The sequence below is a fragment of the Mchenga conophoros genome, linkage group LG7 (genome assembly GCF_057382185.1).
Source record: "Mchenga conophoros isolate Kocher_MC1m ecotype Shallow Benthic linkage group LG7, M_conophoros_male_GT1.1, whole genome shotgun sequence".
In the NCBI taxonomy this organism is placed as follows: Eukaryota; Metazoa; Chordata; class Actinopteri; order Cichliformes; family Cichlidae; genus Mchenga; species Mchenga conophoros.
The window spans coordinates 6012420-6033579 of record NC_140532.1 but is presented as its reverse complement, the minus strand read 5'-3'; the positions used below and the strand labels follow the sequence as shown (position 1 = coordinate 6033579).

Sequence of the window (21160 nt, the reverse complement as noted above, 5' to 3'; positions counted from 1 at the left end):
AACGAATAGTGAATTCTGAACCTGTCTCTTCCTGTCTCTAATGCTGTTTATGTTCCACCTCCCTGCAGCTATTTTCCCTAAATCGTACCCACAATGAAATGGAAGGATGCCAACACAGGCAAAACAAGGATTTTCTCTCTTATTTTCTAACCAAAATAGAACGTTCAGATTGTGCTTGTGTATTATTCACTATTTACTCCACCTCATTTCTTCAGAGGAATCGCTACTAGAGAAATAAATTCCCCAGAGGAACGAGTCCACCTTTGGCCATACAATCGCCGCTTCCCACAGAACATAGGAGAAAGAGCTGTGAATCCACGCTATCTGTTGTTTAACAAATGAGCGCCTGGGTTCCAGTGGATTTATGTGAGTCCTGGGCTTATGCTGTTCTAGGATGGTCACGGTAAATCTGCTATTTTTGTCAAGGTGTGAAATGTATTCCACAGTTAAATCACACACAGGGGCCTTCTTAAGACAGTGTACCAGACACACCACACATACACACAACTACACATACATTCCTCCACACAATCTTGAGCTCCTGCATAACTTTTATGTGCTTCATTAAATTGTTTCTACTAGTAGAAACCCACATTGACAGCCTCATGGGTAGTTGGCTAACAGGCAGAAAAAGAAAGAACAAGAAATGGAAAGAGAGAGATGGATTTCCATGTGGCCTTGATTCATTAGTAGATACAGTCACATTACCTGTATGTGGATGACTGGCAAAGTCTGTTAAGAAAGAATACCATAAGGCAGCGGTCCCCAACCTTTTTTCGGTCCGGTTTATGCCCGACAATATTTTCACGGACCGGCCTTTAAGGTGTCGCAGATAAATACAACAAAATAAAACTAGTACCGGTACCAAAAAAAAGAAGATTTATTATATATAACACATGTGAAAAGACCCAGGAAAACCGAGTTAACGATAAAAACGATAACAAAATAACGCTGAAAACCTTAAACATTTCACACCTGAGCCTCAACTCTCGCGGCTACCAAACGACTCACGGACCGGTACCGGTCCGAGGCCCGGGGGTTGGGGACCGCTGCCATAAAGTATAGAAATACTTCAGATAAGGGCTTTCAGCACATACCGTTTATACATTCTTCTTACTTTTTCTTCATATTTCAGGTCAAATTTATTTCTCCTCATCTTTCATTTTACTTTCATTTTACATCATCTACATCTACCGTCTAATGCCTAATTCTATTACCATTTTGTTCCCCTTCTTCCACTTTGCAGTAGGCTGATCTCCAAGTAATGGTCAATACCATTACTTAATCTCCTCTAATACATGAAATCAAGAAAGAAATAACCTTGTCTCTGTTGTCCTTTGTATGCTGCTAGAAGTAACCACAACTAGACATAGCCACAGCATTCTGCAGATTAGCTTTAAATCATATACTATACATGTTTTGAAGATGGTGTAATTAACATTTCATATAAAACAAAAAAAAAAATTATGTGTAATGCCCTAGAGAACACTGTGAGAAACTAATAGGATTTTCTTTATAGCTCCTTGCAAATAGCTATGATATAGTTGCTTGGATAGGGTATTCTCTTTTTACTCTTGTACTAGAGTCTGCCTGCTGCTGGAGTTACCTCAACCTTTTGATCTACGCCAGGTATGAGGATAACATATTGTTGATTCCTGCAGTCGCTGGGCGGCAATGACAGTCATCCCTCTAGGGATTATTTGGTGCACTGCGAGGGTTGGCTAACTGTTGCAGGCATAAATGAAGGTCCATTAAAGTGTTTAACAGTCCACTTTTTTTCCTTTCCCACTTTCTTTAAAGCAGTGGATTAGTGCGGTATATTTACAGTTCACAGAAGTTTGGCCAAAGGAGAAAAAAAACCCGACTGTGAAAATCAAATTAAAGCCAAGTGGAGAAACAGTTCTGCATCAGGCTATACCCCATTTAAGTTAGAACCCCTGGCAGCAACGGCACGGCGGCCTGCTTGCCACCATTGTCTGACACAAAATGACAGCACAGTGAGGAGATGCAACTCATGCTATCTAAACAACACCCCTGCCTGATTCCTGGAAATAGCAATTAATTACTCAGCTAATTTAAAGCAGCACCATGCTTGTCCTTAACAGCGGAATAATAGGACTAAACACATTAGAAGAATGAACAAGCTTAAAATATCTCCACAATGCATACATAACACTATACATTGATGGATCCCTTTGCAGAGGCACATATTTCTTCAATTTACGAGTAGCAGTCAGTAGCCCAGTAAAAAGGACAACACTGTATTTCTGCAGATTTAACTGAAATATTCTCCACTATTCTCACTGTCAACTCAGTGGCAGCATATTCATAACACACTCACATCAATGACCCAAAACATCCCACAGAACCTGTATAGTACTGTGACCTGCCAATAATGGATAACTTAACTGCTTGTGTGAAATATTGCCAGTAGACTGAAAAAAGGAGAGATCAGAGTACAATACTGTACTTTATGAGCACCATTCGGTAACATTGGTGTACTAGTGTTTGCCATTGCTAGCAAATGTGGTAATGATTAGCAAAATGGGAAGTGATTACCTTTTTTCTTTAAATAGAAACTAAAAATATGACAGGACAGTAAAGTATACAATCATGCAGAAAGTAACAAAATTGATTTAGTAGAGGAAAGCAACCAGAGGCTACAGAAAGAGAAAGAAGCGCAAAAAAATAAAACAAATTGTTAACCTTGAGGGTAAAAAAAACCCAACTTCTATTTAAGAAGAGTTCAACTCCAAGAGTACAGCTGCTGTTCTTCCTCTTATAATGGTCACCATGATGAAGATAACCTGAGGCTTATTAAAAGATTCATTCCATACACACACAGCAGTGATCTCTTTTTATCATCCGCCTTCCTACTCAAAGTACAAGCTCACACGAGGCGTATGGGCTCTCGTTTGAAACTTCATCTCGAAATTAAGCCTCACTCATCTCTTTGCTTCACCTGAGGTGCAAAAAAACCAGTGAGTGAGAAATGGTGCAGAGCAGAATCAAAGTGAAAGAAGCACAGAGCAAAGATGCAAAGAAAGGAAAAGCTGAAGAGTGATGACAGATGGAGGACTGGAAAGAGAACAGTTAGAGAGATTTTATGTGAGTGAAGGCTTTATGCCTTTTAGGAAAAGCCAGTGCACCAACAAGCTGGGCATGTATTGGATAAAGTTGTAGTTAAAGTGGACAGATGAATACACTGAAAGACTAAGAAATGCAAAGTAATACACAGTAAAGGAGGTGAAGGTTAGCTTTCGCCTTCAAACATTTCCTTTCATTCTTTATCTATTCAGTCACTACTCTGACACTGTTAAACACAGGGTACAAGTTAAAACTAAATGGAAATGTTCCTGTCAAAGGGCAAGGTTTTCACCAGACAACTGAAGCAATTTTCATACACATTTGTGTATTTGTGAGGAAAAAGATGTACTCAGAGAGGCAAAACCACAGAAGCGGGGTAGGTACACTTACCCCAACCTCTACGTGATCCGAGCCCTTGTCATCCTGCTTGTGGAGAATCTCAAAGTAGTATCGTCTGGATGAGATCAGACTAGAGGGGAAACAAGGAAAGAGCAATTATTATTATTAGATATTGAACATTACTTATATATATATATATATATATATATATATATATATATATATATATATATATATATATATATATATATATATATATATATATAGGGTCAATCTATCTAAAATATGCTGTCCTACAGGCAAGAAGGCAAAAAAAATGGCAGTAAGCCACAATCTAAAAATCCTCATTTCCTGAATTAATCACGATCGATGCTGTGCATTAATTAATATTTTGCTCTTATGCAGGCTCCAGTATTTCTCTGAAACTCCTGGCTAGGCTAAGTAGAGGACTGATTTAAAGTTTTACTGGGTATATTTTTTCTTACAATGTGATAATGCAATATTTCAGTTTTAAAAACACTTCATGGATAACAGGCCTCCAACTGTTACTGCGTGGGAGACACCAAAACACTGCTGAACACATCATTACCCCTCAAAACACACATGCACATTAGTGTCATCATGCATATGTATCTATGCGTGGACTGTGATAAGTATTTCCTCCTATGATTTCTGGTGTTATCTGCAGTCATCTCCACCATTTTTGTGTCGTGTGATTTGCTCAGATCTTTCTTTGTTTCTGTTTCCTGTGACTATTTTCTTTGATGTTTTCCCTTCCTTTTCTTCTGTCTCCCGTTTGTCTCCTAACACAAATACAAACTGATTTTCTTTGATGAAGTCTTTGTTTTGAATTGAAAATAGCCTGACAAAAGCAGGACGGATGTGATTTTAAAAAATATAAGGGAAAAGCAAAAGGAAATAATTTTGTTATATGTGATTCTTGACACTATACCCAAGAGGAATCATGATAAGGATGCACAGATACTTCCGAGGAGGTAAGACAGGTTCTTAGAAGCCAGCTGAATGGCTGGAATAAGATCCAAGCCATCAATATATATGACCCACTGATCAGCAGATACACAACTGGAATACAAAAATAATAATAATAATAAAATGGTCACAGGAGGAGACAGATGCCACTGACATCAAGACACGAATACTCCTCACAACGCACTGAGATCTCCACCTGAAGTCCAACACCCTGAGGCTCTATGAACAATGGAAAGAGGGAGAGCGAGCATTAGTGAGTGTCAGAGCCACTATTCAGGATGAAATATGGATGCATCCATAAATACATCACGAAGATAGTCCCCTGAGATGAGCTGCTCCAAGAGTGTCTCAAGCAGCTGAAGACATAACAGGAACAGGAAGAGGAATGGCTTTGTGGAAAACCAAACTGCATGGGGTGTACCAATGACAGACAGAGGAAGTGACTGACATAAAGAAATCCTACCACTCGCTAGAGAAAGCCTGCCTAATGGACAGCACAGAGTATTTGATCATGCGAGTAGAAGAACAAACTAAGGATCAGATCCATGGAGGCTTCAGTAGCCATAGCCGACAGAACCAAGGTTGCAGATTGTGCAAAGGTACCCCGGAGATTATCCAACACATTGTAGCAGGGTGTAAGATGCAAGCTGGGACAGTGTACAGGAATATTTGTGGCTCATATGAACTAAAAGTCCTAAAGCGTCCATGGGAGACACTGACAGAAGTGGTTGAGAAGAACAGGGTTAAGATCTTATGGACATGCTGCTCAACCAATCAGACATAGGACCAGAGGCCTATACTTGTGATAGATCTCTGGAGACTAAATCTCCAAAAAGTTGATTCTGTTCATCTGGACGTAGCGTTTTGTGGGAGAAACGTTTCGTCACTCATCCATGTGACTTCTTCAGTCTCAGCTGACTGCAGGTTTCCCCAGTCTTATAAACAGTACATTTGCATAATGACTGAAACCAGCCCACTGAAGGAAAAATGGGCTGGGAGGTCAGTTCCTTAATCTTAATTATGCAAATTCTCATGACCATTGATCAACAACCACTGACCAAAACCCTGCAGACTAAAGTGATCCCAGTGGTAACAGCAGCATTAGGAGCTGTGACCACCCCCAAACTGGAAGACTGGCTCCAGCACAACATCAGAAGGCAAGAATTTGATGCACAGTATCCAAAGTCTCATCAGTGTATCAGTTTGTCCAGGTATCTGGACAAGAATTTATACACATATGTTTAATTTTGATCTAAACGTTGCCCTACTGTAGAGCTATAATTGAAACAACATGTCTTGGTTGAATTTAGGTGGAATTGAGCATATATTTTACAATTTAAAACACCCCTTAACAGTTAGACTGTGTGTGTGTGTTTTCATTTCTGATGTTGTTGACCGAGTTGAAAGAAAAGGACAAAAGCTGAAGGAGGATGGTCACGTGTCCCCCCCCTCCCCATGCATAAACACCGCTGCATCATCCGGCTGCCCAGCTTTCTGTAACCAATAAATCATTGCAGGTGCACGGGAGCAGTGACAGTGTGCTAAGGTCACTCTCTCATGAATAGGGAATATCTCTCTGTGCTGCTGCTAAAATGGCACTCAGAAAAGTAAGTGCCACTTTCAGCTTTTGGAACCCTGCTTGCCCTCTCCCAAACGATTCAAACATCACTCCATTCATAACCCCGTGATTTACGCTGAGCTGTGATTAAAATCCAAAGACAAATCTTATATTTAACTCACCGCTGTTAAAACACAGTGAAAAGACCCATCATGGTTAATGTTAGATATGCAGCAGGATTGAGTAATTGAGACTTGAGAAGAGACCAGTAGGCAATAAACAGTGAAGGATATCACATGAAACTATTACAATCAGACACCAGTTTTAAAAAGGGGAATTTATTAGAGAAACTAATCTCCCTGTCCTAATTCTACCAAATATCATTTTTGGTTAACACATGCCATCTTTTATTTTCCCCTGACCAACCTGGCTTACTAATCAATTTTTTGGCCTTTTAGCATATCCACTTCACATCTGTGCCCAAACAACTTGAGATCATTTTAGAGAATATGATCCTATTTCCTGAACCTTCATTAGATTGTCTACTTAAGCCTATAATCTGACTCGATCTGGGGGATAATTTAATATGAGAACAGAGAGGATGCAGCCTGCCGCCACAATATTTCTGTATTACATTGATTAAAGATATGAAGGACAATCACATTAAAATAAAAGCTGAATACAACATACTACTGCCTGTCAACGTTTGACATCTCTTTCCTTTAGCTCCACTCTTACAGATGCAAGCCTATTCACGGCACACTTGTCCGGCACAGGTTTGCTTCCCTTACTAGTTAAAAGAAGCTAGAAAAACCAAACACACAGAGAGACAGCAGATAAAACTATAACTGAAACAAAGGCAAAGTAAGACAAAGAAAAAAAAAAACGTATCACACAGAGAAGCAAATAATGGAAAAATATGAAGAGAGCAGAACATTAAGTTTTATTCACGTACTTTTCTGTCCCTTGTTTATCTATTCCCTTTATAACTTCACAGTCATTTTGTAGGCCATTTCACATTTGATTTGTGTAATTTTGTTCCACTGTTCGTATATTTGTTTACCCATGAGAGAATAACTGTTGGCAGCTTTCGGCTTATAGCTATTTCCTGTTTTAAACTTTACATAAATTTGTATCTTTGCCTTGTTTCTGTTTTCAGTCTGGTGTGAAAAATATGAAGATTTTTTTTTGGGGGGGGTGGGGGGAATAAAGAACCGGAAAAAGATTTGAATCAAGAATAAGTTTTCAAAAATGAATATGACAAATTATGATGAAAAGAATTTGAGATACTTCAAAGTGTTTTATAAAACTGAAAGAACGCAACAAAAGCTGGAGAATGAGAAAGGCAAACAAAAGAGCATAGAGGAACAGTGTAGGAGGACTGGTCACACCAATCGTGATGGATGATGAGGCAGGCTCCGGACGAAAGAGATGAAGTGACAAAGACACAGACGGAAAGAAAGATGAAGGAGAAGCGATAAATAGCAAATGAACTGAAAGAAAAAAAACCACAGGGAATTATAAATGATTTTTTGAAGGAAAAAATACATTACAGTGAATACCACTGATCACTGATCGCATCCTGCCAGAAAAGAAAAGGGGAAAAACATTAAAGAACAAGTGAAGGGCAAATGAGAGATTTAAGAGGAAAGAATAACTATTAGTGTGTGACTCAGAGGATGAGTAGAGGACACAAAACAGCAGTCTAATTGCCTGACTAATTGGGGTCTTTGTTTCCAGTTTCCCTTCATTGGGCTGAATGGATAGCGAGACAAAGAAACTTGACTTGGCTGGATAACAGAAGAACAGACTGTTGAAGATAAATACAGAGAATATCTTGAGTGCCTGCCGGGTATCTGCTACCTTTAAAGTATAAAATATTTATTTGCCATGAAATGTATAGAAAATCCTCTCACAGAATCGTACAGAAAAGTGTTGGACCAAAGAAATACTCTCACACCAGCAGACTGACAAACACACACACTCAGAATTACTGATCTGGTTTGCAGTGAGCAGAAGTGAAGTGAAATAAAGGCAGTATACTGTCCTCCCCTGGTTAATACCCGTCCTTCTTCTCCTATTGTGAAATCATGACACACTCTCCAATCTGCCAATGGCCACGGCAATTTCCTGATTCTACTTTTTCAATATCTCTTCTCTTTTTCAAACTCAATTTCTCATTACGCTATCTGACTGTCACCCTGTCCCCATCTCTCTCCCTTGCCCGATTCCTCCCTCTCTAATACCCACAGGTGGCCTTTAAAAAAAAAGACCCTTCTCGGTGAGTACACTTCTTTAAACTACATTAATGATACCAGTGTTTAGAGCTGCCCCAAGGAGGCCCACAAACTTCACTTTTCTCTCCTTGCGCTCTCCCCTCTTCATTCCATTTCTCATACATTCCTCTAATCCATCAGAGAGCTATCGCGCTGCTCTTCCCTGCAGCCTCAATAAATCCTCTTTCTTCCATCCCCTCCCTTCGCTCTGCCCCTCTCCGTTCTCCTTCATCCCCATCCTCTTTCCCCATCTCTCGCTCCCTCTCTTTTTCGTGTCCGTCACTTCTTTCTGGCTCTTCTCACAGAGTCTCCTTTTCCTTTATCTACCACATCCAATTCCCCCATATGTAATTATCTAATACAACATTATAGCATTACTTTCTCCAGTGCCTTCCTCCCCCCCGTCCATGTGAAGAAAAAAAAAATAACTACACTTGGTGGGAGTATTTGTGCTGCGCTAAAGCAGATGCTTTTTTGATCACAATGAAGTGCAACTATAATTATTACACTGCATCAAGGTAAATCTATAGAACATGTACAAGTGACTGAAAATTTATCTGCAGCTAAAAGATATACACGGATAATTCGTGTGATATTTTATGCCGTTTTTTTGTAAAGTCACAGTACCCACTATTTTAGTGCCGTAAACACTCATTAATGCACCAAACATGCTTTAATCCACACATTAAAAAAAAACTACTTTAAAAAAATCTACCATTTGTTGAGCAGTGCAGCAGCCTGGCTGTTTCAGAGATGCTCTGATCCTGGCCACACTGACTTGGATCTCATCAAAACCGTTGAGGTCTTTAAACTGACACACATTGCCTGAACCCAACTGAGTGTTCTCTTTATGTCTAATAAATGCCAGATATTTCTCATCTGTTTTAATATTCATGAACGACTTTCACAGAGTTTCACATACTCAGAAAAAGAGTACAAGAAGATCAAACACTGATTCCTGCCTCACCTTGGCACACCTGGCCAACTGTTAACCTGTTAAAAGTGTCAAGTTTTCAGTTTCCAGTGTAGAAACCATCTGACAAGCACTCTATATAGAGCTGACACCTTTAAGCACAGTTGGATTCAGTTTATTAACAGGATTTCATAGCAAAACAAAAAATATATATATTTAAAAAAACTAATGTGCTAATGATGTGTCAGAATTCTTTTCTAAATACTGATCTCTTCTTATCACATGCTGAAAGATCCTGGATATTCCAGTCAATTTCCAAACAGCTTACATGTCACTTTGCTGGCTGCTCAGTATGTAAAGTTAGACTAACCTCACCCTTCATCAACATGACTGTCGGTCGCACTCCTGCATTACTGCCAATCAGATGTTAGTTTCTGCAGTTTTACACAGCTCAAAGTACATCAACACCCGAAATTCATTCTGATCAAACCTAAGCCACTGCACACTTGAACAGAAAGAAACTCTCGAGCAGAGATTTGCATCAGATGGTGGAGTAAAGGCCCGAGGGAGGAAAGCAGGACAGAGAAGTCACGGCAGATTGCTGGCAAACAGCTTCATTCTAGTTCAACTGTTACAGGGTATCAGCCAATTACTATCAGCAGAAAGAGGTTAGAAGGTCCTCACACGCAACCAGGGCCATATGTGCACACAAGGAAACAGAGGTCACTTACATACAAAAAAAATAAAATAAAAATACTAAGAGATCCCAACTGGAATCAACATCGAGTGTCTTAACGAGGCAGCAATTTTGGAGTGATATAGCAGCAATTTATAGTTTTGATTGCTGTCGTACTTCCTAATATGAAATTGAAATTGAACAAAGGTTCAATTTGGCTGAAATCTGGTGACCATGAAGGTCAGAGCATATCATTCAAATCTTTTTTATACTTATCAAACCATTCAGGAACTCTGCTTCAGCCATCCTGGATAATACCACTCCCATCAGGTTAAAAATGCTTCACAGGAAAATGGTAATCACTCATAACATTCTTTTATTGATTTTCAGTAATACGTCCCTCGATGGGCAAAAATGGATCAAAACCACGCCAGAAAAAAGTCTTTCAGAGCATATCATGAAAGCCAGAAGATGCAATGCTCAGCTCGCGTGCGCGCTAAATCTGTATTCCTATGATGTCATGTGCAAAAATCTCTACACTTTCCTCTCTCAAAGTACTAAAATCTCTTCACCAGCTAATAGCCAACAGTGCTTAAATGATTCAATTATAGATACTGAGAGATCCCATAGAGAAATAACTGGTCATTCTCCACTAGGTTTCACTCAGTGTTGCTGCAAAAGGTGCAGTGGACTCTCTCCTCCCAGTTACTATCAGTCCTTGAGGTTCTTTACCAAGTCATGCATATAAACAAAACAAAACAAAACTATTGAAATAGAAGTAAAAATGCAAAGGAAGAAGAAAAAAGGTGGTAAAGAAGAAGTAAAAACAAAAAATCCATCACATGTCACATGTGTACTCACACAAACTGAAGAACAGATCCATGTGTCTTTGGAAGATTTGAGTGTGAATGGCATTTGGAGCTTATGAATTGAATACTGCTCCTTCTAAATGCCAAATGTGGTATCACAGACAACCTTAGAATCATTTTCGACCTTTGCTTCTCATCACATCACTGCCAAAGTTCAGAAACAACCATTTCTGATTCGAGGCATTACAGACTGAAGGAAACGATTCTCAGCATTCTGCATTCAACAGAAGGTTCACACTAAAAGTTAAGGAAACAGTCAGTGTGCCAGGGGCTGGTTCTGTGACCCAGCGTTTTCTGTTATTTTTTATTGTTGATTTCTTATGTTAATATTATGTTAAAATCATGTCCTGTTCTTAAGTTAAGGGTAGAGTTGAGTTGTTTTGTATTAGTTATTTCAAAACTTTAAGTTCTATTATTATTATTATTATTTTGTCTTTGTTAAGTTTTAGTCTGGTTTATGTTTTTTCTATGTTCCCCTTGTGTGTCTCTCCTCTGTGTCCCTCTCTCTCTCTTACTCCCTCTGTCTCGTGTCAAGCTTGCGTGTCCCAGTTCATGGGCCTGTTCTTCGTACCTCGCTAAGTGAGTTAGCTGGATGAGATTGTTGACGATTTCGCGTGATCCTGGATCGTTCGGTTCCCCGAAGCCCATCCGGGACTTGCTGTCATAGCAACAGAGCCGTAAGCGTAAACCTGCTGGGGAGCATGTTTACTTTATGTAAACAGGATTAGATCGCGGCCACGCAGGTATGTCCGCGTCATTCATACGAAAGCAACAGCGATATTCCACTACTGTTTCACCATAAATAAATAACATCAATGTAACTAAAGATAATGCAGTATTTGATCCTTTTATTGATTTCACACAGATACATACAGGTCATTCCCTAAAAAAGGGAAATGTACTATTAACATTCTATTACATGTATGTGATTATTACAGATGTAATTCATATTTCAGAGTAGTAATTGTAAATTACTTCGTGTAATCAAGATGAGAGACCACGGCTATAAAAGCGAAGGTGGATTTGGGAAGTCTGTCGCAGTCATATCCTGTCCGTTTACGCGAGCAGCCCATTGCGGAAGGTGCAAGATTGATAAGGAGAGTCCTCAGAATTCAGCGTATATTGCGGGACAGACAGGATCCTTTAGCTCAGCGCGACAGTGTGCTCATAGAGAGATATCGATTTTCCCGTGAGGGTATTATTCACTTAACCAACTTGTTGACGAGGGGGTGCAGGACCACCACCTGTCTTTTTTTTTGCTCTGCCCTTTTCTTGGTTGCTGTTATGAACAAACAAAGAGTATTCCAGGGTCTCTTTCCAAGAGACGACAAGCAATATAAGTGATAAATATTACCATTCTGTAGAATATTCTTATATTTCACTTTTACTTGTTCCCATGTTCTAGTGGGTCCTGTTGTGGCTCTAATGTGAAAGGGGATATAATATAACATATTATAATATAATATAATGTAATATAATATTGGATAATATGGTGTGATATGATAAATCTACCCTACCGCCTACTGGTGTTGGCCAGAGGGGCCGATGGCGCAATATGGCAGCCTGGCTTCTGTCAGTCTGCCGCAGGGCAGCTGTGGCTACAACCGTAGCTGCCTCCACCAGTGTGTGAATGTGAGAGTGAATGAATAGTGGCATTGTAAAGCGCTTTGGGTGCCTTGAAAAGCGCTATATAAACCCACTCCATTATTATTGTTATTATTGAATTACTTACGAGTTTGATTTGTCAGCAACTTTCTGCCAGCCCTCTCTCCTTGCTTTTGCAGCCTTTGCAGTGTTCCCTTGCGTTTTAATTAAACTCTGAAACTCCTGAAATCCCTCACTCAAGAGTTCTTGCTCTGCTGCCGAAAAACACCGAGCGCGCTCCTTCGACATTTTCGCCGACCAATCAAAGGGTTGCCGATCAATGTTTCTACTATCGATGCGTAGCCCCTGTTGGGCCACCCAGTGATCTCACATTACTTCATCCAGCTATACTAATCGTCAACAACAGGTGTGTTCGGGGAACCGGAATAGCGAGCTCAGAGTTAGCGCGATGATTTGGTCTTGGATGTTTCATTTGATCTTGGATGTAGTAAGCGACGTACGAAGCACAGGGCCCATGTCTCTCCATGTTTCCTGTTTTATTTTGAAAGTATTGTGTTTCTCTATTCAGTGTGCTTTGTTATACTCTTCCCCTGTGCATCATTATGTTCGTTTGTGTTAGCTGTGTCTCACCATGTGTTTCCACTTTCCTCATTACCCTTATGTGTATTTAATCTGTGTGTTTACATTCAGTCTTTGTCAGGTCGTCGGTTTGGTTTCATGTCTAGCCACACCATGTCTCAGAGTTCTTCTTACTGATCACGTTCAGTTTATTTCATAGTTCCATAGTCGCATGTAGCTGTTTATGTCACGGACCCAGTTCCAGGGATTCGGGGTCCGTGAGCAGTCTGGACTACTATTGTAGTTATTATCATTATTATTGTGGTTATTGTTATTATGGGTGTCTGCTGTCCTGTTTTCCGTGTTGGTGTACTGTCAGGTGTTTATGGGTGTGTGCATGTGTGTGAGGGTGCGGTCGTGGCAGGCACTTCTAGGCCTGGTGGGTGTGGCCATGCCAGCTGACCGGTCCCACCCAGGAATCCACACACACCTGGCGCCGATCAAGCCTCGTCAGAGGAGCTTCAAAACAGTGTGGCTGAGAGCTCCTCGACGCTGGATCGTTGAGTGACTTCCCGTCAGTCTTAGTTTATCGTGCAAGGTTAGTGCAAGTCTGCCGTTAGGTTTTGTACTCACGACTGCCTTTTGTATGCGTGTTTCCTCAGGAGGAATTGTGGCGACCAGGAGGCAGCACACGGACAGTACACAGGGAACGGAGACAGAGCACGGAGCACGGGATAAAGGAGAAGACACGGAACGGGAGTTGGGATCGCACGGGGAATTTATTGTTGTTTGGATTGTCACCACTGTAAATAAACGCACTGCCTTCAGCGCCAAGTCCTGCATTTTGGGTCCTCATTTCTCACATGCCCACGGTCTGCCAGCCAGACCGTGACAGTTTAGTTCCACGTCCTTGTCTCTCATCCCAGTTTTCATAGTTTATTAGTTATTACCCAGTTTAGGTTTTCAGCGTTTTCAGCCAAATAAACGGCTCGCCTTTTGTTTAAACCATAGTTTGTTTCTCCAGTGTCTGCATTTGGGTCCACTTTCTCACTCCTACACAGACTGTGACACAGTGTTTGATTACATTTTTGCAATGGAACTTTTACTTTAACTGAAAAATTTCAAACTGAAAAAATGTAAATACTTTAACAAATTAAATAAAAATACAAATCACAAAAACTAAATGCACCAAAAATTAAGTGAAACTTTTTTTCACATCAAAACCACATATAATAAATATACACATAACCTTTTTCAGTTCTTTTCAGCGTACAACTACCTCTTCAAACTGTTGTATTTGTATTACAATACCTGTTCTGAACTTCTTAAATTTTGTCCCTGAAACTAATAAAAACTGAACTTTTTCAAAGAAATACCGTGAAATACCCCAAATATGCAAATCTACTCTGGAAACTAATAAACTAACTGAAAAGAAAAATTCTAATTCAATGAAAAAAAAAAATCAAAGCAATAATAACTTGTGGTGCTGGCAAGATTTTTTTCAGCAATTAAAATGATATTCCGATTCAGCAATACTGCCACATACAGATTTACAAAAGCAAAGAAATGGATGAGCCAGACTAGCAGCACAATAGCTCCCAATAAAAAGGAACACAATAAGGCACCACGTTTTGGAAATGTGCAAATGCAAATGCAAAAAACAGTACATGTCTGAAAATAGGATAATAAACTCATGTGACTAAAGGTGGTGAGTTAGGGTGGTGAGTATCTTTTATGATCCATTGGGTTTGGGCAGTGCATCAATGCTTGTGTATCTCCTGGAGGGCAGGAAAATCACCTCTGAAGTGCGTTGCATTCCTCTACGGTGCAGTTTTTGTACAAGATGATACAGCAGCACAGCAGGATGCTTTCAATGGAACTGAGAATGCTGGAGCTCACGCTAAATTTCTCCAGGTGCCAGAGGTTGTACAGGGGTTGTTGAGTCTTCCTCATCATATTATTGGTGTGCATGTGGACCGTTTGGGATCCTCTGTGATGGTCATCTGAGGTTCTGTTAATGTAAACGGGGTCATGCTCTCTCCTTGTCTGCTTGAAATCCACGATCAGCTACTTGGTCTTATTAACACTGAGGGCAAAGTTTTCTTGGTTATCAAGAAACCATTGTGTCAGATGGCTGATCATCCATGGTTATACCCATCATACTACTTCTAATCTTCAACTAATTGCCAATCACGTTCCAATTTGAGAGCCAAAAAATGTTCTAAAATCGAGCAGAGCAGCAGCCCAGCTCGGTCTGAATTCAGGATGGTTCAACTTATAGAATTTTAATAAATGTCAATCACGCCCTGGTGTTGTGTGTGCAGCCTGAGGCTCTGTTAGCGGTTTCAGAGAGACGAGATAGTGTTGACAGGGTTATCCGAGTTCCTTATCTGACTACTTCACTGTCACTCATCAAGCTGTTGTGACAGCACCTAGCAGGCACTGCCAAACTATCAATTCACAGCAGAGGCGGAGACAGATAAAAAATTATCTCAAATTGACACTGTTATTCGATTAAAAGTCAAAACAACATATTCTGCTGGCATCAGAAAAAAAAAATGTTTTTTGTGCTTCTTACTTTGATTTGATGTTTGTAAAGTTTGATTTTAAATGCACAGAAATGTAACAACAAAATATGTTCTATGTTTAGTGTCATTTGATTAAACACAGTAGAGCACTGCTGACTCAGATTCTGGTGTTGAAACTCCCCGAGTGTATACCAAGAGGAGGAAAACACCCTGGATGGATCACCATCACAGGCAGAAAACGAGAGAACCTGCGGAAAATCCACCAAGACTCTGCAAGAACATGCAAACTTGACACAGAAAGAGCCTAAACAGCAGAACCTTCTTTCTGTAAGGCAGAAAATGAATGTGGGGACATATTAAAGAAACTGGAGCTGTCAAATGTTTTCTATTGTTCTTCACAAATAAAAGAGTAGCTGTCAAATGATGATCAAATATTATTTATATTGTGTTCCAAAAAACGAGCATGTCACCAGAAATCTAAAAATTGGTTTTAGTGGTGGTACTATAATTCATTTGATGATATGCTTACACAAATCCTTACTTGGATCTATTTCAATGAGGAACTAAAAAGTGTCTTGAAAGCAAGGAAAGGGCTGAAAGAGAATATCAACACCCTCTATTTTCAAATTTTAATAAGCTTAATCATATTAACCACAAATACACCCACTCACTAATAGCATGAGTCATCACCTCCAGGAGTTGATAGCCAGGTGGTGTAGATGACTGTGGATGACATCTATTAAAACTGCCACCTAGGATGAACTTCCACACTTCATGGCAACAGGAAGGCCAACATGTGAGAAATACATCATTCCAGCTGGTCTTTGAACTGTGTGCACACAGAGAAAGCATTCCTACTTCTTCCCCTTTTACTGCTTTTAATTCAATGTTGCACTGTTATTGTCACTATGACACGAGGTTCAGCAAGAGAGAAAGAGTGGACCACAAAAAACGAGCAACAAACGTGAGCGATCCTTGAAGGGAAAGATGTGGCAGATGAAAGCACGTTATCCAAGATGACTACATGTTTGATTTGATCTGTTTTATGTGTGCCTGTCCATCTATTTAAATATGCTTAACTCTGTGGATGTACGTTTTCTAGTTGCAGTTGCCTCTGATTGCATTGTATGGAGACCTCCAACAGCCAAGTGAAGAGTTTAAAGTGAACCTCTCAACAACAATATGTTTCATTCTCTGACAATATGATTCAGCCCTGCAGCAGCCATTAGTCACTGTTCACTCAACTCTACTACAATCTGCCGTACAGGTCCAATGAACCAAGACATATAAATAACCACAGTCCAGTGTGTGAAAAAAACGAAATAACCTTGCTAACGTAGGAGTGTCTGTGTTTCACTCTGCTCTCCTCTGTTCAATTACATTTCTGACGGCTGCTCTCTGTTTGGCTCCGTTCTGCTCTGTACTGTTTGACTCTTTTAGACTCCATTTTAATATAGCGCTGTCTCATTCCATCTAGTTCTGAGCCCACTATGAATAAAACCAAGAACAGCAGCAGTGTGAGAGCTGTTTTAAATTGCAGTTTTGATTAAGGCTTTGTGCAGAACTTAGCTATGGCAGAATGAAGTCTGTAAATAGGCTCAAATGGCCCTGAACTTATTCTCCAATAACAAATTGTACAAGAAGATCAGGCTGACAAGGGCCTCATGTGTAATGACTTATAATTTTCGCAGTGCCCATCTACGAAATTGAGTGTAATAAAAACCCGGGAACACTGAAATCATTTCGTTTTGTTCGATTATTCCTTGATTTTATCAGGTTTACAGATCTTTGAAATTACCAGGTTATAAAATCTAATGAGCGATAATAACAGCTGCTCACGTCGTCTCTTTTTTTAAATAAAAAATAGACGGAAAGTGATATGTTATTCGCTTCTGCACTGCTAATTTGCTCATTTCAATTCCATCCCATCTAATTTGAAGAATACCTTCTTATGAAGGCATGGCAATTAATCCTTCTGCACAGATTTGCCACGTTTGGGAGGATATCCTGCCACAAACAGATCGAGTGCAATGGTGTGTGAGGGATGCAAGTTGCACGGGGCATCACAGGGAACATGCGGAAAATGACAAATTAATTTTTTTTTGCTTTGAGGTCCCACAATAAAGCCATTAGCTGCAGAGCAGACTTTCAAATGGTGCAGTATTTAACAAGCACATTCACATTAATGCAGACAGGCCTGTATTTTTTTGCATGCAAAAGTATGAACATGTTCTCTGATGTACACCCACACATGAAATAGCAAAACCGATTTTGTATAATTATATTGAAACTGACTTTCATGTCCTCTTTGACATGGCTCCTCTAAAGCAAGTGAAAGTGAGCAGCTATAAAATCAAAATAGATTTGACTTCAGTTATCAAGCTTAAAAGCGCACAATTTTCAACTTGCTTCATGTCTGGGACGAACAAAATAAATAAATAAATAATGACATGACAGAGAAATCATAAATCACTTTACACATCAAGGCCAGGAAACATTAAACGCTTTCGGAGAGGTAGATGAAGGCAACAACTGCTGTGTGTTAATCATCGTTATATCAGATTTCATTGGGATAGACAATGCGCAGTCCAGCCTTGTTCTCTTGAACACTTCCCCTTGACTGGCATAAGTTAAAAAAAATAACGACAACACACCCAAAATACTTTTAAGCAGATGCAAAATACATTCACACGCAGAAACACAGTAACAGGTCACAAAACTTGAAGTGTCACACTCAAATTCCTCTGCTGCACAACCTTTTTAATGTTCCTGTCATAATCTGCCTTCACGCTTGGTTGCTTTGTTGTTGTCTTGTTATTGTGGGAGACTGCAATATACTTGTCAGACAGGAAAAGAAAATAGAAAAACTTTCAACCGCATCCTTCTGTCTCTTCTTCCATTTCATTTTTGTCACCTCTTTGCTCTCCCTCGTAGGCTGGTGAGCTTTCCGTGCTAACCAGACCCAGTTAATCCTACGCACAGAGATAAAGTAACACTTGCACATACAACATTCATGAATAAAAAGGACTTCAGCATTATGATTTGGTTTTATCCCGTCACAAAAACAACCTACACATAACAAACCTGCCAAAAAACAAAAGCACGTAGGCACAAACCGTGACGATAACCTACCAAAACCTCCAAAGCAAACACAATTTAAAAGCACACACACTGAGGTGTTACGTATGTGTAACTTCCAGCCAAGAACCACACTACCACTTTTTTGTCATGAAGACCTGGAATAAGAACAGACTGTACAAACACACAAGAGACTAAACTGTGTGCGTGGGTATAGCTTTACAAAAAACAAGAAAAAAAATTCAGCACCAGTAACGATGAGAATTCAATATATGATTAGACGCTGGTGTGATGGAGAGAGTCAGCCTGAATAAACTGTAATGTAAAATCAATACTGTAATCAATATAAAAAACGTAAAGTTCATTGTGAAACATATTCCCTGAATGTGTGCCATCTCATTGGATTTTCATAGCTTGGGATGTGGTTTCTTTTGATAGTGGAACCATCACACTGGGGATATAAAATGGCAAGCAGGCATGACTGATTTTCATAGTACCATTATTATTTTTAATCATAATATAGAGCTGCGTTTGGAAGTATCATGTTCAGTATATTTTATTTTAAAACTGAATTTCAAAAACAGCTGTATAGTGTTACACAAATGGCCTTTGGGACGGGAATAATCTGGGCCTCTGATTTTTTTATGCATGTTTCTATGGTATGTATGCATGTATTTTTTTTATGCATTGTATGCGTCTATGATTTCAAACTTCCACTAGATCCAGTGAGACATTTGTCAGTGTTACCTGAACACCTACACTGACTTAGAGCGTCACCTCAGAGGTCCATTTACACATCCAACCAACACTTCTGATGTTATCACACTGTATGTTCTGTCACTTTCTTTGTTTTTGCTGGTCTGGAGCATTCAGGTGTGTGTTAAAACAATACCAAAGAGTACAGACAACAGCAATGCTCTTGAAGAAGCAATTGTTTCTGCCAATTAGTTGGCGAAGGGTTATATGGTAATTTCCAAACAATTTCAAATCCAGGTGTGGACGTTCCTGCAAATTCATCCCAAGGTCAGACCGAGCAATGTTCAGCGAAATGTTAGAGTCTGAAGGCCTCAGTTAGCATGTTAAACGTTAAAGTTCATGAGAGTACAATTAAAAGAAGACTGAAAATGTATAATTTGTTTGGCTTTCTAGGAGAAAGCTTCTTCTCTCTAAAAAGAGCATGGCAGCATGGTTTAGATTTGACAAGTTTTATCTGAACAAATAGTTTTTATAGCGTCGTTTGGACAGATGAGAGCATTATGGAGATGCAGCATCTCCATAATGCACAGTACCAGTTTTGGTGAAAACCAAACACAGCACAACAGCACAAACACTTTATACCAATCGTGGCTCAAGAGTTGGGAGTTCGCCTTGTAATCGGAAGGTTGCCGGTTCGAGCCCCGGCTTGGACAGTCTCGGTCGTTGTGTCCTTGGGCAAGACACTTCACCCGTTGCCTACTGGTGGTGGTCAGAGGGCCCGGTGGCGCCAGTGTCCGGCAGCCTCGCCTCTGTCAGTGCGCCCCAGGGTGGCTGTGGCTACAATGTAGCTTGCCATCACCAGTGTGTGAATGTGTGTGTGAATGGGTGGATGACTGGATATGTAAAGCGCTTTGGGGTCCTTAGGGACTAGTAAAGCGCTATATAAATACAGGCCATTTACCATTATAACTGTCAGGACTGTGGTGGAGGGATCATTATTTTGATTTTTGGTTTCTTTGCAGCCACAGGAACTGGACACCTTGCAGTCATTGAGTCGACAATGAACTCCTTCTCCACTGTCCACAGTATTCTATAGTCAAATGTGAGGTTGTCTATCTGACAGCTAAAGCCTTGGGCAAACTGGGTCATGCAAGAGGACAATGATCCCAAGCACAGCAGCAAATCTACAACAGAACGGCTGTAAAATAAAAGAATTAAAGTCTTGCAGTGGCCCAGACAAAGGCCAGACTTCAACCCAACTGAAAGGCTGTGTTGGGACCTTAGGAGAGCTGTGCATAAATGAATTGTCACACACTTGAATAAACCGAAGCAATGTTGTAAAGAAGAGTGGGCCAAAATTCCTCCAGAATGACATAAGAGATGGATTAAAAGAAAAAAGATTACTTTAAGTTGCTTCAAGTTATTGCTGCTCAAAGCAGCTATGAAAGCTATTCAATCATGGAGAGTATTTATTTATTGCACTCACCGCTTCTGCATTTTGGCTTATTTTTGTTAAACAAATAATTACACAGTGTAATACATCATGTATTGTTGTTCATCTCTAATTTTATGCCCTGGTAAGAACTAAGACAACCCACACAGAATGTGAGCTTTCTTTCTACACTGTATTGTTATAATTGTTCATAACCTAATTTGTTACATTTAAAAGATCCAAGTATCCCTTAACTTCACCCCAAACACCAGTGATTTGAATAATTTAGGCCAACACTTGTGCTTCATTCAGTCGGGCAAATGAGGCAACCCAAAGGAACAAGAGCTTTTAGAATCGGTTCTCCTGCACAATCATATAAACTTAACAATGAGTTCAGAAGCAAAGTGGATGCGGATAAGTGCTTACAATCACAATGCGGCAGATATTATGTTCACTTTGTGAATCTGTGGCTGTCTGTATGTCTCTGTTGTCATAAAAATTGGGTTCTGGAGACAGGTAGTGTAGTAAGAACTACGACAAAAGAAGCAGCTTTGA

At 39.9% G+C, this 21160-nt stretch overlaps 1 protein-coding gene across 1 annotated transcript in view; it reads right to left on the bottom strand.

Moving 5' to 3' along the window:
- The window catches only part of b4galnt4a (beta-1,4-N-acetyl-galactosaminyl transferase 4a), a 151928-nt gene that overhangs the window by 21205 nt on the left and 109563 nt on the right, over positions 1-21160 (bottom strand). Inside the window, exon 8 of the mRNA XM_085281730.1 lies at positions 3478-3556. Within this exon, the coding sequence (XP_085137856.1) occupies positions 3478-3556 (79 nt within the window). The remainder of the gene's footprint in view (positions 1-3477; positions 3557-21160) is intronic.